This window comes from Zootoca vivipara, chromosome 9 (assembly GCF_963506605.1).
Source record: "Zootoca vivipara chromosome 9, rZooViv1.1, whole genome shotgun sequence".
Lineage (NCBI taxonomy): Eukaryota > Metazoa > Chordata > Lepidosauria > Squamata > Lacertidae > Zootoca > Zootoca vivipara.
The window spans coordinates 37,571,297-37,590,383 of record NC_083284.1 but is presented as its reverse complement, the minus strand read 5'-3'; the positions used below and the strand labels follow the sequence as shown (position 1 = coordinate 37,590,383).

At 42.0% G+C, this 19,087-nt stretch overlaps 1 protein-coding gene across 1 annotated transcript in view; it reads left to right on the top strand.

Moving 5' to 3' along the window:
• Positions 1-17,197, top strand: part of TTC29 (tetratricopeptide repeat domain 29) — a 111,646-nt gene extending 94,449 nt beyond the window's left edge. The window contains exons 12-13 of the mRNA XM_035114020.2: positions 10,591-10,654; positions 12,074-17,197. Coding sequence (XP_034969911.1) covers positions 10,591-10,654; position 12,074 — 65 coding nt within the window. The 3' untranslated portion in view covers positions 12,075-17,197. The remainder of the gene's footprint in view (positions 1-10,590; positions 10,655-12,073) is intronic.
• Positions 17,198-19,087: the final 1,890 nt, after the last annotated feature.

The following is a 19,087-nucleotide window of genomic DNA, read 5'->3' as shown; positions in this document are numbered from 1 at the left end:
AGCGCCCAGCAGCGCTCAGACAGCCCAGCAGCATGGCGCGCAGTGCCCAGCAGTGCCCCGAGCCAGCAGCCTGGCCCGGCCAAGAAGACCTTAAGGTGCTGTAAAAACTGTAATAACGTAAAAAAAATAAGACATGCCACCAAAAATAAGCCACCCTGTGGTTTTTTGAGGGAAAAAAGCAATAAGACGGTGTCTTAAAATGTGGGAAACACGGTATTCCTTTATACCTGCCAAGCATAGCCTTTGTATAAGAAAATGTTATAGACAATGCAGGGCTCGTAAGTCTGGTTGTGAGCTAGAACAATTACCAGAACTTAGTGCAAAGGGACATCTGTGAGCAGTAAAGCACTCTGCATTTTAAGTGTGCAGGTGTTGCTTGCAAAATAACCTGTTCAGTTGCTGTCACTGGTAATTCAGTGCCTTGAATATAGGTCCAGGACTAAATTTATTTGTCAGCCTTTTAGGATATATGAGCTGCAAGCAGTCTGGTTTGGGAAACACCATTCAGAGCAGACCTCACACTTTTGACTGTGAGCTAGGGTTCCTGACCTAACCCAAATGGTTCCTGACATGAAGAAGGTGTAAGAGACTGTACCTACAGTTTACATATACAGTGGAACCTTGGTTCTCAAACACCTTGGTACTCAAACATTTCGGCTCCCAAATGCCAAAAACGCGGAAGTAAGTGTTCCAGTTTTCGAATGTTTTTTGGAAGCTGAACATCCGATGCGGCTGTTGGCTGTTGTTACACTATTGGCTATTGGCCTGTGCCAATCAGAAGCCACGCCTTGGTTTTTGAACATTTTGGAAGTCGAACGGACTTCCAGAACGGATTATGTTTGAAAACCAAGGTACCAATGTATACCACAGTGCATTATGTAGGCTGCAATCCTGTACACACTTCTTTGGAAGTCGGTCTCGTTGAACGTATTCAGGTCTACCTCTGATGTGTAAGATTGCACTGTTTATTTGTCTGGGTATTGCAAATCGAATAGACCAATAGGTTGGTGGCACAAACCTGGAGAATTAAAGCAGTCTTGTAAATAAATATAGAAATACTAGCTGGCCCGGCCACACGTTGTTTTGGTTTATCCCTGTGATTTCCCCCACCATGTCCCAACCCATGAACTATCCCACCCCCTCCTTCCCCCAACCCCCCGGCTCATCCATGTGATTCGTTAGGATACCCTTCCCTCTGTTGTCCCCGGGAAGTGTTGGCCCCTCCCCCCTGTATCTCCATACCTTGGCCCCCACCCTTGGAAAAGGAACTGTTAGCTTCTGGGTTCTAATTCCCAGCTTCCCCGGCTGTATGATTTCAGAGTTCCAAATGACCTTGTTTTTTTGTGTGTGACCTTGTGTAGGTGTCACATCTGTCTTTGTAATGGATATGATGTCACTCAGGCATTCGCATTTGACGTCGTGTCCAAATTTGAATGTAATTGGTCAAGCGGTTTCGGTGTAAGAGTGACGGAAATGCGCAGGCCCCTTTTACATTTTTTTATATATAGATATAACCCACCTGCATATGCCGGGAGTTGCAAAACAGCTTGAAATGAGAGGGTGGCAAGCTGTTAATGCAGAAAGAGTTGTTATTTCCTCCTAGGTGAATGGGTAACTACAGAAATGAGTAACTACAAAACTGAAGTCTACAGTCAGAAAAGAAAAAGAAAAACTCCAATTGCTGCAGGACATGACCCTGCTGTCCCCTTGTGCACTGAGTTTCTGAAATGGCACTATGGGGTCAGGATACGGTCATGAACCCAGTGACTAGCTCTGGGCCACCACTTTTTATATTGATATGCCCTCCATTTCCATACCAGCTGATTCCACAACTCTCAAACATTATTTCCCTTGCACAATAAGCGAAGAAGAAGAAGAAGAAGAAGAAGAAGAAGAAGAAGAAGAAGAAGAAGAAGAAGAAGAAGAAGAAGAAGAAGAAGAAGAAGAAGAAGAAGAAGAAGAAGAAGAAGAAGAAGAAGAAGAAGAAGAAGAAGAAGAAGAAGAAAAGGTTTTGCAGGAAATGCTTTTTCTTTCCTCTTCCTAAATGGATGCTTGCACATTCATTTATATTCCCTGTCCATATTAAGAGACAGAGCTAATTGCCACTACTAGGAAAATGATTCTGCCCTGTGCAAAGATGCACAGATACCACTGGAACAACTAGATGGCTTCAAAGGGTGACTTTTTTCTCCCTGAAGAGTTTACCTGCAGGAAAACCAGCTCTTCTGTAAGGTTCAGTGACAGGAACTCTACCTGTACTCTGAAAGCATCAGAATCTTCAACCCGCTTTCCCCACACTTCCTTACCCTGAAGGGATGCACTCAAGGCTAATGCTCCTTTAAAAGCTTTAAAGCAAAACTCTAGCCTTACAGAAAATCTCCCTGGCATCCCATTTTGTTGCAGATGCATTCCTGGATTTTCTCTGCTTTGCTGGCTTCAGTTTCAGTACCCTCATAAAATACCTCTTGCTAAGATCTTGAAAAGCCAGTTTCAAGGAGGAAACTTGGTGTGATCTCTAAATAACTCAGATGGCACACGGTCTGTAAGCAACTAGGCAAAATATTGTCAGAATTGCCAAAACAAAGGTTTCTAGCTTCAGACTGACACTGTCCATTCTTACTAATATTTTGTTACTGTTGATTAGCAAAGGAAGACACAGGCCTTCTGAGGCAGACAGATGTGAGAAGAGGCCTCTGTAATGAATGAACCTTAAGCATTTCCAGAAAAGACAAATCTCTGCTGATCTGCACACACACAAAAAGAACCACTACTGCTAATATGCAGATCAGGAACCTAGGAAGAGCCCTGCTGGATCAGACCAAAGGCCCATCTTGTCCAGCTTCCTGTTCTCACAGTTGCTGACCAGATGTCTATGAGAATCCTGCACTTGGGACATGAGAGATGGTGCCAGGCAGCAGAGGAACCAACACCCACAGCAGGTTGGCAGGAATGGACAAGACAAGGGAAAGTCCTCACCATTGGCTTGTATTCAGTATTCACAGAGAGAGGCTTGGGAATGTGGCCTCTCGGAATAATGGCATTGCTCCGAGTAAATCTCCCCTCCCCTTCTCTCCCACTTCCTCATTCGTCACCCCTTCTACGGCTGCCACTGAGGGCCTTTTGCTTCTGAGCCCTTTGCTCTCCTATTTTTAAGGCTCGCTGGGTTCTGGGAGATTGTGGGTAAGGAATGCTTTCTACTGATAATGTGTCAGCCAGCTGCTCCGGCTCTGCCTCCTCCTCCTCCTCCTCCTCTCCCATTCTTTCCCAACTTTCCCCCTCATCTTCCTCTGAGCTGTGATCTCCCTCAAACCCCTGTTGTAATTCTGAGCTGTCTTCTTCTTCTCTGGAAGGGTCAGGCTGGGGAGGCGGTCTCCACCATGCCTCCTCTGCCCAGTCCCTGACAGATGGAGATGGTGCATATTCAGCATGCCTAGTAGCCTTATTCTTCATAAATTTGTCGTGGATTTTTTAATATAAAAACCTAAGTCATCACAGCCTGTTCCAGTTGGCCTGTCCTTCTCCCACTGCTGAATCAACTACAACCAACCAACCTGAGAAAAAAGTCTTATGACTTGCTATAGGTTGGTACTGTTTTGTCTTGTTTTAAAATGAGCATTGATGTCATTTGTAAGCTGCCTCGGAAGGATTCGCATTCTAAAAGAGGCAGGATATAAATAATTGTAATAGGAACAGAGGAAGCTGCCTCCCACCAAGCCAAACCGTTGGCCCGTCCAGATCCATACTGACATACTGGCAGCAGCTCTCCAGGGTTTCAGATGGGACATTCCCAGTCTTACCTAAAGATGCTGGGGATTGAATCTACACCTTCTTCATGGAAAAGGGATATCACCGAGCCCATGGTTCTTCATCAGGTGCAAATACATTCCATATCTTTGCTTAAGAAACATAACCCAGCAATTTAATGCTAGATAAAAGTCTCGATTACCTGGGAGCTTTGCCTTTTAATTCACCCTAAACTGAATTTTGCGAAGACACCTTCCCTCCTTAGTTACAAATCCATACACACATTTTACCACATTACGCAAATTAGAGAGAATACACTATTCTGGAGCCTTTAAGCCTTTTTACTTTTCAGGGCCAGAAAGATGTTCAAACTTCAAGTCGAGTTGCCCCTGACAGCCGCAATAGTTTCATGAAGAAGTTTGAATGAAACTGTTTTCAATAAATAGATAGTAATAGTGGCAGAAGAAGAGATTTCCATTAGGTTTTCTATCTCGGCTCAAAAATTGTGCTTACCGGGATCCCAAAAGATTTGACTTCCCATTTCAAGGTGTATAAAATAAATCCTCCTTCTAATTCATAAACTGGGCCCCAACAATCAAGCCTTCTGCTCATATAAACCCACCTATTCAAAGTCAAACATTCCAAACGCTGTTCATTTAGGACTCCCACTTGTGCTCATAAAGACTCGTTCATGGCTCTGTATAATACATTGCTTCAAAGAGACCCAAATAAAACATCTTTACAATCTACATTAAACAACTTTGAATAATAAAAGCAGAGGATTCTCTGCCTTAAGTCTTCTGGAAGAAGCACCGAGTCTTCTATTTAGTACTTTATTTTATCTAGATATATCTGAACAGTAAGAGAGCTAAGATAATGCAGTTGTTTTGTCTTCTCCTGTGCAAACTAATCAGCACCGACTTTAAGTACAAAGAAAGTTCAGCACAAAAATTACAATTTGTAATATAAAATGTGATATAAAAGGGAATGGAAGATGAGAGATATGTTTTGTATTCATTTGCAGATGACTCCTAACATACCTGATGGTGATAAGAATCATTCTCTACGGTAGTTGGTTATTTTAGAAATTTCTCATCGGACAGTAGGCCCTAGTGAAAAATGTTTATGCAGCAATAAATCTGAAAGGCTTAAGGAGGTTCATGGAAGTTTTCCTCTCCCTCCTATACTCTGTATCCTCCTATGCTCCCAAAAATAGCCTCTCTGGAGGATCATGTGGTACTTCTGAACCATATAGGGTAGGATGTGGGGGTGATTTCCCTCCTCCAGCAGCCCCCTGTGCTCTATCTTGTGGGAATGTTGAGGGTGGCAGGAGATAATATATTGATTATTAATATCCTTCCTAACTCGCACGAGCAAGTTTCTTTATATAACAGAATGCATTCCCTCTTTACACAGCAGGAAACTGGTTACAGACCTGTGTGAGCCCCTTAAGACAATAGACAATTCAATCTGGCTTGTCCAGATTGAGATACCCTGTTTACTCTGTTTTAAGACGTAGTCATAAAATAAGCCATAGCAGGATTTTTAAGCGTTCAAGGAATATAAGCCATACCCTGAAAATAAGACATAGTGATAGGTGCAGCAGCAATGCCGGTCGCAGCAGGAGGAGGAGGAAAAAAAACAAGACATCCCCTGAAAATAAGCCATACTGTGTGTGTTTTTGAGGAAAAATAAATATAAGACAGTGTCTTATTTTCGGAGAAACACCTTATTTTTGGAGAAACGCGGTATGTTCTATTATTCCTTGTAAGACCCCTTTGATCCCTCCTAAAAGAATAAAGACACCACAGTACTACTTCCGGGTTAGCGGAGTCTGTAACCTGAAGTGTTTGTAACCCGAGGTGTATGTAACCCAAAGTACCACTGTGCTTTGCCTGGTACTTATCTTTGCTAGACTCTCCAGCCCAACCATAAACCCAGTCGCTCTGTGTAGCTTGTCTCTAAATAAATACACTTAGGACTGCCACCTGAATAGGGTTATAATTATTTTTAAATAGAGTATTCTTGTGCTTTTCTGAAGCACTTCTCATAGTTTAACAGACTGACTGGCCTTTTCACATTACATGATCAACTTTTTGACAGGGCAGAAGTGGACAAGCACAGCTAATGGAATAATAGCCTGCAGGGTCTAGCTAAATGATATACGAATATAATCAACCTTTGTGGTGACTATTCAAAAGTAATCCCTTTAGCTTTCAAGTGCAACATATATTTCAGCACAGCAAAGCTGCAAGAAAAAAAATCTCTGCAGACTGCACTGATACAATATGGCTTTCATATCTCCACAGTGGTTTTGACACTCATTGTGAGGCTTAAATTTAAGGTAATGGCTACTGTATATTCATGTAAATTGAGAACAATACCTTTGATTTGTTGTGGAAATGTTATTCTAGCTACCAAGGGTCCTATTCTGTAAACTTTGACACAACCCTTATATGCAGTTTATTGCATACTCTCACTCTTCTTTTTAATGGAATGTGCTAGATAAAAATGGTTTGCATAGCCAAATTTTACATATTCATTCATCTGGATCTTAATAAAACTACCAGATAAAACCACCACTGTTTCCAGAGGTTTACTTCTGATAATAGTTAAAATCAGCAGCAATTAATAACTGTGCTGTTAATACTGGTTAAAAACAGATATTAAGATTATTCCATGAGATTTTCCTGCACCATCTCCATGGAAATACATGGAAACTGTGCAAAAACCCTACTGTGCTAGGAGAACTTCAGAGAGGTTATACCCATGTCTAATTATGGCAATTTCCCACAGTGATTTTTATTCTGTTTTGCTAAAATGCAAAAGCATGACTGTTTGAAAATTCAAATAAACTTCAGAGCAGAATAAGGAAATGTTTCTTGTCATTTGAAATATGCCAAATCGAAGAGACTGCATATCCTGTCAGATCCTGGTCAGATTTTATCAAATGTATGTTACTATAGAAATAGCATGTATGTGGTTTACACTTACACTTATTGAAGTGATAACTCACACGTCAACAAATAATATAGTGCAGACGGCAACAAATGGAATTACAGAAAATGAACATGAAAATCTTGCAAGTCTAAGCAATACTACCTGAGTTTTATTTTATGTGTGCTATACTCAAATATTTAAAATATAGCATAACAAGCACAATAAAAATTGGCTCAGTTATTGGTTTAATTTCCTTTGAAACTGCTTCAGTGTGAGAAACTTGTGCATATAATTTTGTGAATATCCAGAGTACCATAAATACATAATGGCTTAAATTTTCCAAAGATCTTGAACTTTCAGTTTTTATATTTGTCTAGTGGATTGAAATGTTGGACCTGGAAAAAAAAATAGTGGGCAAAGAAGCAGGGGAGGGAGAGAAGTGCTAGTTCAGTGTTCAACTGCTGGTTATCTTAAAGCATGGGATAGCCAACATGGTAGGCCGCCTGATGTTGAACTACAACGCCCATCAGCCCCTGCTAGCATGGCCCATGAAGGCATTGTAGTTCAGCAACCTCTGGAGGGCACCATGTTGGCTACCCCTGTCTTAAAGCAACATAACGATCGACCATTAATTAGCAATAAACCTACAAAGTTAAAGAGATACTATTGTTAACCAGATAGCTCAGTTGGTAGAGCATAATGCCCTTAATCTCAGAGTTGTGGGTTCAAGCCCCATGTTGGGAAAAATATTTGCATTGCAGAGGGTTGGACTAGATGAGCCTTGTAGTCCGTTCCAACTGTTTGATTCTGTGAGACTCATGACTGTATCATGGCACTTTATGGGTAACAAGAGGAGAAGAGAGGAAACATGAGATGAAGGCTGAAACAGGGAAGAACGTGTGTCCATTACTCATATGCTTTGTTTCAGTAGAAGATGAGGATGTGTCAAAGGCATCACAGAAAATACATTCTTTTAGGAGGGGTTTTCAGGAGAAGAGAGAGGTGACAATCCTAGGTTTCTGTGGGGGAGTTGCAAGCAAATGGGAGTAGCAGGAGTGAAAACACTGGCATTTAAGGGAGCAGGAAACCTTTGGATGGGAAGCCTGGAAAAGAGAAGGTCACAGGCACAGATATATCAGAATAAGAAGCTGGAGTAAAGGAAGAGTAAAGCAAGGCAGGGCTTTGAAGGTAGGAATGAGGAAGTCATGCTGGATCCAGTTGTCAGCGTCACAGGGAATGGGTTTAACAGCGACCACATGGCCTGAGTAACAAACGGTGACAGAATTTTGAGCAAAGCTAGTGAGAAGACCAAGGAGTGGCATCAGAAAGCCAGGGAAATGGGAGTTAACTGGAACTTGAACCAGTTTTCACTGAGGATGCAGAGAGGAAGGGTCATATTTTTACAGCATTGCACAAGAAGGAGAAATCGGACTGAATATTGTTGCTTAAGTTTATGTAAATAGTTCAGCTCTGTAGCATTAACTCCCATCATTTGTTATTGCCTATTTACTCTATCTGAATACACCAGAAGTCGCTCACAAAAATGAGGGGGTAATGGAAAACTAATAGGGAAAGGAAGGCAGCTTTATAAATTACTGCTTCCTTGCTTTTTAAATGACTGCTTCTCCACAGGCTTCAAAGGAGCTCTGCCCATACTTTTTTAGAAGGTGTCACAATTAACTCTTAAGTTGTGCATAACTTTCCTTCCCATACAAAAGGTTCAATGCTTCTCTAATACTGATACCGATTAGCCAAGGGTACATATATTTCCAAGCTAATTGCTGGGCTGCTAATGAGGTCCTTGCTAAAACTAGATATTATGTAGATGGGGCCTCTAGCAGCCTTCTTCAACCTGGTGCCCTCCAGATGTTTCAGGCTACAACTCCCATCATCCCTGACCACTAGCCATAACATCTGAGGCTGATGGGAGTTGTAGTCTGAAACATCTGGAGGGCACCAGATTGGGGAACACTAGTGTATAGTATGTGCATCTGGATTAATAACATAATATTGAATACTGTGGTTAGCATAACTTGAACGCATGACATAATTCTATGTTGCATGGGCTTCAGATGTTTCAGCAAAATAGGCTGCTACAGAAAGTCAGCTCTGAGTTATTTTCAATACACAGAAAGTTTCAGTTTATGGTGAGTGTACAATGAATAACCAACACTTTGATTAATCCTAAAATTAAGGTCCCATGGCAATGCCCATCAGACTTGTTCCTGTGGTGCATAGATCAAAGTTGTAACACTAATCAAACTCTGGCACTCTACAATGTGGTCAATTTGCAATTACTGTACATTTTTTTTAATATCTCAATTTCTCAGTTAAGGAGGCTGTTGTCTCAATAACTCTGGGTTCTTCTGAACCATGCAGCTGTGGTAGAAGACTCCTTGCCTGGAATATCTGCTTCTTTGTCTCTCTTATGTCTAAATAAAATTAGGTTGCTTGAGTTGGGAGACTGCAACTCTATGTCTAAGATGAAAGAAGACCAGTCAGTTCTACATTCCAAATGGAGCCCACAGCACTGAGATATAGCTCAGCAGAGAAAGGCAGTTCACTGTGTGTTTTTAAGAAGCTACTGTCATTACAGACATCTTACTTATAGGAAGAAACTACTGGGAAATTCCAGAGCATGTTTGTGAAACAGAGCTGCAAGCTTTAGTTGGTGGATTAATCAAGTAATGCTTTGGTTGGTTAGATTGTAGGGACCAATTTTAATCACTGAGCACAAAATTTAATTGGCAAAGCTGAATGCTTGCTTATTTTTTAAGACACTTTAATAAAGCTCTGGTGTGCTGTTATAGTAGGGAATTAAAAGGAAACTATCTACAAGGACTTTCCTTCTTAAGGAGAAACTTACTGTTTATTAAATGGAGTGTTATATTGTGTTTCCTTCAATATGTCTTAAAGTCACCTTTAGTGGAAGTCTGGTGGTAGACAGATCTGTTGGTATCTAACTGATAAATGAATCAATTAACTGACGAAAATGTAGATGTGTTAACTGCTTAAAGCCTTTTTTACAGCTAATGAACCACCCTAGTCTCAAAAAATGCACAGAACATTTGACCACAGTGCCTGCAGTTCACATGAAATGTTATCCCTAGTTTAAAAATGCTGGGAGTGGTTTTGAAAGAACCATTACCCTGTGCAATGTTTTCACATGCTTGGCATTGTGTATAAATGAAGTGGTTGATGCCAGAGCATGCAGTGTTAGCATGGTAGGTATCACTGGGAGTAAGTGATGCTGGCATGCTGATTAAATACAATCGCTGATCAAATCTGCACATGGCAGCAGAAACACCTGATGAACCGGGGGGGGGGGAGTTTGCAGAAAAATTGGTCCCCACTCCCCTTGGCTGAACTGGTCACAATAGTGCTTTTACTGCTTTCTGTTTTCTCAAATGCATAGGCTTGCATGAGGAAGAATGGAGGTGTGCTGCCAAGCCCGATCCCCTTTATTGCATCACCTCGGGCCCCTATACAGCTCTCCATGGGTTTGAGAGTGAGGGTGTAAAGCAAGGAGCCTCCCTCTACTCTTGGAAGCTCCCCGCACAACTTAGAACACTGATTGTGCACATGTGTTTCAAAGTCATGTGGGGAGCCTTCACATCTAGGAGGTGGTTCTGCTTCAGACCCCCATCCTCGTGGAAGGCTGCAAGGGGGGCAGGGATAACATGAGGCATGGCTGGGCATTGTGCCTCCACTGACCTTCCTGTGACTGTTTATATGCAAGGAAACAATGCCTGAGTAGGGCTTTGTAGCATGTGTAGAAAGCAGCGATGACCTGGGACTAGGAGAGGTCTCAAGTAGAGCCACTCTGCACTCTATTCCAGCAAGTGAAACTTCCGCCTGTAATCTCTGTAGCAAGTGAAGCATCTCAAGTACTGATGTGTGTTTCAGGTGGCAAGACAGAAGAAAAGGTTGAACGTGTACTTGGATCCACTCCTGCTTCAGACATTGTCTGGTAATTTTTTTTAACTATATGCCAGATATCCATTCTGTTCACATCTGTATATGCTGTGGATTCTACATCTTATATGGATGTCAGTAAAAATAGTTTTAACCCAATCATGGATATGTTTTTATTATGCATTTTTGTTTTATCCTATCCAGATACTTTATTCCTAATGGAATGAATAAAGCTATATTAGAAATGCATTTACAATTCAACGTTAACCAGTTAACTTTTTTAAAGAAACTTTATTAATTTTTAAAGTAAAGACAAAATACAAACAACATCAAACATACTGATACAAATGAGGCAGGAGGAAAACTAGAAGGGAGGAGAAGGAAAGGAGAAGGAAAGGAAAGATTCATTCAATACTTCTTTTATAATCACAGTCCAAGGCATTGAGAAATCACTTTATCCTAATCTTCTAAAATATATCGTCTCCACAAATGTATGAACTTTTGGGGGATCTATGTTCCATCTCTATTATATTGACATATGTCAGAAATTAAGCCAAATAGCATAAAAATGATCTGATTTGAAGTCTCCCCTGGTTACTTTTCTTTGATAGGTGAGACGCTCAGGGAGAGCTATATCCGAGACTCTACCAAACCAATAATCAACCATGGGAGATGAACAAGCTTTCCATTGACTTGCTATTTATGTTCTGGCTGCTGCTGATGAAAAAAAGACCAATGTCTTATAAGATTATCTGGAATTTGCATTGCTTTCCATGAAAGCAAGGCCAAGACTGAATCTGGTGTTAGTGATTTATCTATTATTTGAGAGATAGTGGTAAAATCCTTTATCCAAAAACTATATAAAACTTCACATTCTCACCACATATGCATATAAGTGCCAGTAGTATTACGGCCTTGGCAGCGTAGTAGAGAGATATTTTATTCATTTTGAAAAGGTGTTCTGGAGTCCAATACCACCTAAGTATTTTTTTAGAGTGGATTATTGAATCCTATATGATTCAGTTTTTAGTGAAGCATTTATCCAAATTTGATCCCATTCATGTTAATCAATCTGACATTTAAGATCACCCTCCCATTATATTCTAAGGCCCTGGGAGGAACCATAACCTAGCTTATTAGTAATTTGTAAATATTGGATACTGAGCCTTTGGAATTCAGAGATTTCTGAATTAACTGAATCCATGCATGTGGTATATTTCCAGTTTTTTTTTCCTTTAAGGCTGACATAGACATGGGATGACTATTAAGAAGAATATTCTCAGTTTTATAAATTTCTGCTGCCTTCCATTGTACATTGTACATATTGTACAATGTACATATTGTACAATGTACATATTGTACATATTTGTCTGTATGGCAGAAGGATAGGTGGTCCAGTATAGGAATTAAAGGGGATGTAAATAGAGCGAACTTCATCAGTTAACTTCCTTTCACTTTGTTTTCCATTCTGCAGAGCTATGGGAGAGCTTCTGAAGCTGATGAATGAGTTTAAGAAGATACTTATTAGGAGAAGCACAATGAAAGTTTGCATTTCATTTTGGAACGTTAATAGGGGAGCACATGGCAAGTATAATCAGATACATGTTTTAATGTGTGTTATCTTTCATGTCCACAATTGTCAACATACAGCAGCACATTAAAAGAATTCCAGAAGAAGATTACTTTTTATTCATTGCCTAACTGGCACCTTATTCTACAAGGTGACCCCCAGTTAACTGCTTGGTGCCTTCATTTCCATCAAAAATGAATGAATGCGATGGATTTGTCCGACTAGATACTGTAAAGAACATTAAATATATTCTCAGGTGTACATGTGTCAAGTAACTGGTTTGCATTTTGTCCGTTAGGATTATAGCTGGTGCTGCCTCGGAACTTACCAAGTGAAGTTCACAATGATCTCCTGGATTCTCTCCTTCAGCAGCACAGAAAAAAGCTTTGCTGCACATACATCTCCCCTGCATCTGTGACATGCTCATGGGTGGCTGCAGACTTTAGAAACCTTATGGGAATTGCTTCCATTGCAGGGTGTCCAGACTCGGTGCTCTGCCTTTTGTCCCCTCTTGCCCCTCTTGAGAACAACTCAAAACATATCATTTGGCTGCTCTGTAGGACGTTGGTGTAGAATGACCCCAGCCAATCAGGCCCATAAGAGGAGGATGGGAAGGAACAAGCACCTCTCCCAACACAGGGGATTCAAAGCAGCACAATTTCTTGTTGCTGCTTTGCAGCACCTTCCTTGTGCTTTTGATTTAAATTTAGACCTAGTGCAAAAAAAGATAATGAGTGAGCAGCATGACCAGTCATTGGTAAGGAAGTAGAGAAGCCCCTCCCCTTTCCATGTTATCTCTCCCCTGATTTCTTCTTTCCTGTTATTTCTCAGAGCGCCCCCCCCCAATTTGGTCAGGCCCATTCATTGGAGCTTCTGCACTGCAAGACTTCCTGGCAGGGGTAGAGGTGGGGGGGGGGGTTTCAGACTGAGGGCCACATTTCCTTCTGGACAATCTTTCAGGGGCCGTATGCCACTGGTGAGAAGGGCCAGAAGCAAAAGTGGATGGAGAAATACATGTAAATTTTACCTTTCTATAGTCGACATACCCCTCTCTATATCCTCCACCCAGGGAAACAAGGGCCATCACATCCCAGCAAGGCAAATAACACTCAAGAAGGATGTGAAGCAAGGCTGGTGGGAGAGGCAGGTGCCTGAAGAGGAGTGTGTCTTGGAGAGAATCTTAAGAGACAAGTAGAGAGGCCTGGAACAACACATTTGGCTCCCAGGCCTGAGGTTCCCCACCTCTGCTTCATGGGCATAGCCAGAATTTTTTGTTAAGGGGGCAGAACCAATGTGATTGGCCAGTTAGTTAAGTATTTCTACTGTTTTACTTGATCAGGGAGGAGGGGGCACCTATGCCCATGCTCTGCTTTCTGGCAAAACTGCTCCATTCCCAAAAATATATTTGTCCCAATAAGGAAAGCACTCAACATCAATGTTCTGATTTTGCAGGGTATGTGCATATGCATGTGTTTCATTCCAGAAGGGGAAGGGGGAAGTGTGTGCGTCTTTAAGTCAGACCTGGTACTAAAAAACAATGGTCAATCCCTGAAGAAAAAGCAATTCTCTAATAACTTGAGAGCGGGGAGTAGAGCTCAGCTGCATCAGGCAACTCAAGTGGGTGGGTGGGCATGTCATGGAACTGGCAGGAAGACAGGAAGGGGGAAGAGGAAAGGATCCTAAGGAGGCGGGTGTAGCCGGGACTGGGACACACCAGAGCAAGAAGGGGATGACGACGGAAGTACTGACAGGCTGACAGAGGATGGCGAAGGGGTGGGGATCAGTGCACAGGAACCAGAGGAGCAGGAGCCAGAGCCAGAGCGGCCCCTGTCTCCATTAACAAGGCAAGCTCAAGGAGGCTGAGGCAGGCAAGGGCCCACAGCCCAGCTCCCTAGCTGGCCAGGTGGAGCTCGCTAGCTCTGGCAGGAGAGATGTGATTCCTCAGCTGGCTTGGAACAGGTGAGGGTCACGTGCCTCATCAAGCGCAGGTGCTGCAATCAGTGTGCAAAGGGCAAAAGGGAAGCAGAGCTGAGGTGCTTTATTTGCTCAACTGCCCATGTTGGACCTTGGCTTGGATGCACCTGGACTTCTATGGGACTGTGCTTCGGGTTTGACTCTGGACTGTATCCTGACTGCTGGACTTCAGACATGGCTACTTGGATTGACCCTGGACTGTGTTTCCTGACCTTTAGACTTTGCTTTTGTGGATTGACCCTTGGACTTTGGACCTGGAATACTGACAGGTAGGCCAGGGGTTCGGGACAGGGGGCATCAAAAGCAGCCCTGTCCTCCTCCCATACATTTTGTCTTTCGTGCCTTCTTTCCCTGAGTTTGCTTTGTCCTAGTCCTAGGAGCTTCTGCATTGCATGCCCTTTAGGCAAAGAATGATCTTCCATTCTGAAAGATAATAAGTAAAGCCTCTTGTACCTGTTTGCTGCTTTGCAGGGAGAAGGGGGAATGAAAAAGAGAAAAGTGCGTATGTGCATGTGTATGTATTCTTCTATTCTCTTCTATTGAGTGGGAGACGGGAGACAAGGAATATGAAGTAGCTTTAGGCAGAGCAATGTTTACTCTGATGTGCATGAGACCCATAAAACAGACAAAATGGCCAACTCTTGGACCCTGCACTCTGCTCTTTGTGTGGAAGCTGGTCCTTCCAAATATAGTGGTACCTCGGTTTAAGTACACAATTGGTTCCAGAAGTCTGTACTTAACCTGAAGCGTACTTAACCTGAAGCGAACTTTCCCATTGAAAGTAATGGAAAGTGGATTAATCTGTTCCAGACGGTCCGCGGAGTACTTAAACTGAAGTGTACTTAACCTGAAGCAAACTTTCCCATTGAAAGTAATGGAAAGTGGATTAATCCGTTCAGACGGGTCCGCGGAGTACTCAACCTGAAGCATACTTAACACAAAGTATGAGTGTAATTGGTTCTGGAAGTCCGTACTTAACCTTAAGTGAACTTTCCCATTGAAAGTAATGGAAAGTGGATTAATCCGTTCCAGACGGGTCCACGGAGTACTTAAACTGAAAGTACTCAAACCGAACCAATACTTAAACCGAGGTATGACTGTACATCCTCAAGCAGAATATGAGATAATTCATTTGTTGATGCTTCTCAGTGAAAAATTACAGGCTATAAATACATTACAAAGGACATGAAACAGGCAGAGTAAAGTACTTCTGAGACCTGTTTGTGTAAATGGAAGAGTGAGTTATGCATAGGCCACGTGAGCAAGGAAGACTCCTGAACACAGTGGCTTACTTCTGAGGAAAGAGGTGTTGGAATGTGTTGTCAGGACAGATGAACAACCATCATTTAATATATGTTTGTGTGTGATACCTCTTGATAGACTGAGAAGCCTGTGAATGTCTTGGGTTTTTGGTTGAGATGATCTGGCTCTGTTGCATGCCCACCCAGTTTCAGTCAGTTGCCAAATCTGGTTACTCCTGCTTGCAGCAGAATTCCTTGTTGTGGTTCCAATGTTTCAAGGCCTAAATCTGCCTCTGACTACTGTTAGCTGCCCTGGCGGCCGGGCCCTCCACCCCAGTGGACCCCAGCTGCCATGGCTCAAGAGCTTTGTGGAAATTACAGATTTTGATGAACTGGTCCTCTTGCTTTTACTTTGCTTCTCCCACAGTCCATTGTGAGAAAAGAGCATTGCCAGTGTATTCAAAACCTGACAATACATTTGGTGGTGATGGCTGAAGAAATGCCTGAGGTGATAATATCTAAGCAGAAGAGAGCCAAGATTTATGACTTCAAAAATGACTCCTGTCAGCCTGCTGTTCTTGGAGAACTCTGAGCTAACACACACTAAATGCTCTGAGAGGGATGTAAACACAAAACACACTTGCTCATGCATATTTTTCAGTAATGTTAATATAAATGACAAACTCTTATCAAGGGAAAATTGGTTCCTTTGTGGTTCCATATAAAGTTTAAGCATTTGTCTGTAAACTGTGCAGATTTCCATAATAACAGTAAATAGATCCCTAACTGTGACAAATACTTTCAAAACATTGCAATGGTGGACTAATATGCCAACCTTGCTGTGTTGGAAGCTTGCTGGGATAGCTTAGATGTCAGGCTGAGTGTTCCACAGCAAACACCTTTCTGAGAACCTTGAGGAGTCTGGAAGGGGAGCAAAAAAGCAAGACCTGTTTGGAAGCCAAAGTCTACATATTAATTTCAATTTGTGCACTCCGCGTATGACTTAGCTGGATCTTCCCCACTGTTTTTACATGAAAGACCAAATCAAATTGGAGGAGCAGTGTATCCTCAGTGAGATAAAGCATTATTATGGGTTTGGTGGGGGGGTGAGTCTGGATGATATTTGTGGGTCTCTTCCGAACTTGTGATGCTGTGTATCTGAGGGCAAAATCTATAATGGGAAACCAGCCATACCTATTCCCTTGTTATGGCAACAGCCTTAGCTGGCCAGTTAAGTACTGTTGTTTACATTACCTATTGCAGTTGGTTGATTCTACAGCCTTTTCTTCCATGACATAAAGGACGCTTCTAAAATGCTTGTCAGGGAGTATTCAAGGAAAAGAAGGGTAAATGGCAATTATTCCTTCCCACCCACCACCTACCCAAGATCCAAGTTTCTTAATAGCAAGCCTAGGGAAGAATGTTTGTATCTGCATCTCACCCACCCACCTGGAGACTTTTGCACGCATCCCCTCTCTCAAGAAGCAGAAATGAGGATGGGGCAGAAGTAAGTAATTGTGTTCAACGGGGCACCCATGACTCTGCACCAGCCTGACTCATTTCTGCCTCTTGGCCTCCCTCACCCACCCCTCCTGCTTCAGCTTCTGCCTCCGATTCTGGACTTCTTTCAACCCATAGCTGTCAACTTTCCCCTTTTTTTTGCTGGAAATTCCCTTATTCCAGCACCGTTTCCCACTGCTATCCTGGATTGTTAGATATACCGTAGACTGTCCCCAGGACAGGTGAGGCTGCTGATCCCTTATTTTCAAATCCGAAAGTTGACAGCTAATGTTTCAACCACAGGCTTTCCCAGCTCACTTCCTCCTCAAGTCTTCCTCTTCTTCCTCTGACCACTCACCATTGTCCCGCTACCACTCCCCGGGTGCTGATTCTTCTTCCCTTCATGGTTCCCCAGCTGGTTCCTCCCACCATTCCTCTGTGTCCAATCAGCCCATGACATCTGTGTAAAAAAACTTTCTCCCCCCCAACCTTCCACTACACAGGTACCACTCAGAGCAGTGTACAATTTAAAATCACGATACAATTATATAATACAACAATTTTTAAAAAGCATTATTGTGAGGATCAAATGACAGAATTATGTGATAGGCAGCTGGGGCTCAGATCAAAGACAATGTAGTGTAGTGGTTAGAGTGCCAGGCTAGGACTGGAGGGACCCGACTTCAAATCACCATGCAGCCATGAAGTTCCTTCAGTAACCTTGGGCCAATCACAATCTCTTGGCTTTACCTACCTCACAAGCTGCCGAGGATAAAATGTGAAAGCAGAGAACCATATATGCCACCTTGAGCTCCTTGGAGGAAAGCTGGGGTATAAATATAGAAATTAAATTGCCTAAGAGAAAATATGACTGCCAGGAAGAAAGGCTAGCTCACATGTGAGAGAGGGTGGACGCTCATGGAAAGGAGAGATTAAATTGGATTATTTGCCAACTGGATATGTGGCCCAAAATGTTTTGGAACCTCTTTTTTAAAATTTAGGTGAAAAGATAAATAAGGCCAGATAAATAAAGTTTTAAAATGTTAAAATTAATAAAAGCATGTAATCTGGTATTTGAATTCTCCCCTCCATTAAAAACTAACAAACTATCCACACAGAAAGCCAGCAGATTACAGACAAGGCTAGGCTAGAACTTCTCTTCCCAATTTGCTAGCTTGCAAATGGAGAGGAGTTATTTTGATGTAGATTTTGGTCATGCTGTTCCCTAGCATTCTGGAATGGTACCGTCCTAGGAGGACATGCTTTTTACTAATATATATAGAGAGAGAGAAACCTACATATGACATTCATCTCCTGTAGCTTCCTTCTGACCTTCATGACAGACAACCACCATGATCTCAAATGATGCTTAAATAAACACAACAAATAACTAGAAGAACCACTTTGCTTTGAGATAAATATGACACATGAAAGCAAGTTTAGTTCAAGTGTTTATTAGCTTTTCTTCTTCAGCATTTAATGTGAGTAACTTTTCACATATATGAGCCCTATTGACAATATGATGTAAATGAGCATAAAGCCTTATCAAGTCAAAAGATTTCTTTTTATTTATTTGTTTTGACAAGGTGGCTTCTTATGAATATGAATAATCCTGGGAGCCATGGCAATTTTTATTACAAAAATGAGATATCAACTGCTCTGTGTAAAACCTGACTACCCGTGTTTAGTGTCTCTCTTCAGCCAGCCGATTCCATTTCATCAAAAAGAGCATCAAATGGCTGCGAGTTGCATTTAAGAAGACAGAATTAGAACAGCTGTAGCAAAGACTGCTTTGAGTCAAAAATGTTTTACAGGAAAGCGGTATGAAAGAATCTCTAGAGAAACATATATCTTTGCCCCAGCGCTCTCCATTGTTCAAATAGATCTATAATTGTTTTATGAACAAAAGATCAGTTAAATAAGCTACCTTTCCTTCTTTCATCCTTTCTTCAAAATAAAAGCCATCAGATCATAGTAACCTATGTATATTTCTTGTATGTGATACAATATACTGCATACGAAGTAAGAGACCCCCTGATGAGGTTTCAGTTTGGCCAGCTTGGCCATGCCTTTGATATTAGGGGTAGGAAGCCTTAGTCCCAGAGAACAAGTGGGGTGCTCCAGAACACTCTTCCTAGCCCTAAGAACATTCCCTAGACCACACTCTGACTGGTCCTGCTCTGTAGCCTTCTCAAGTACTTTG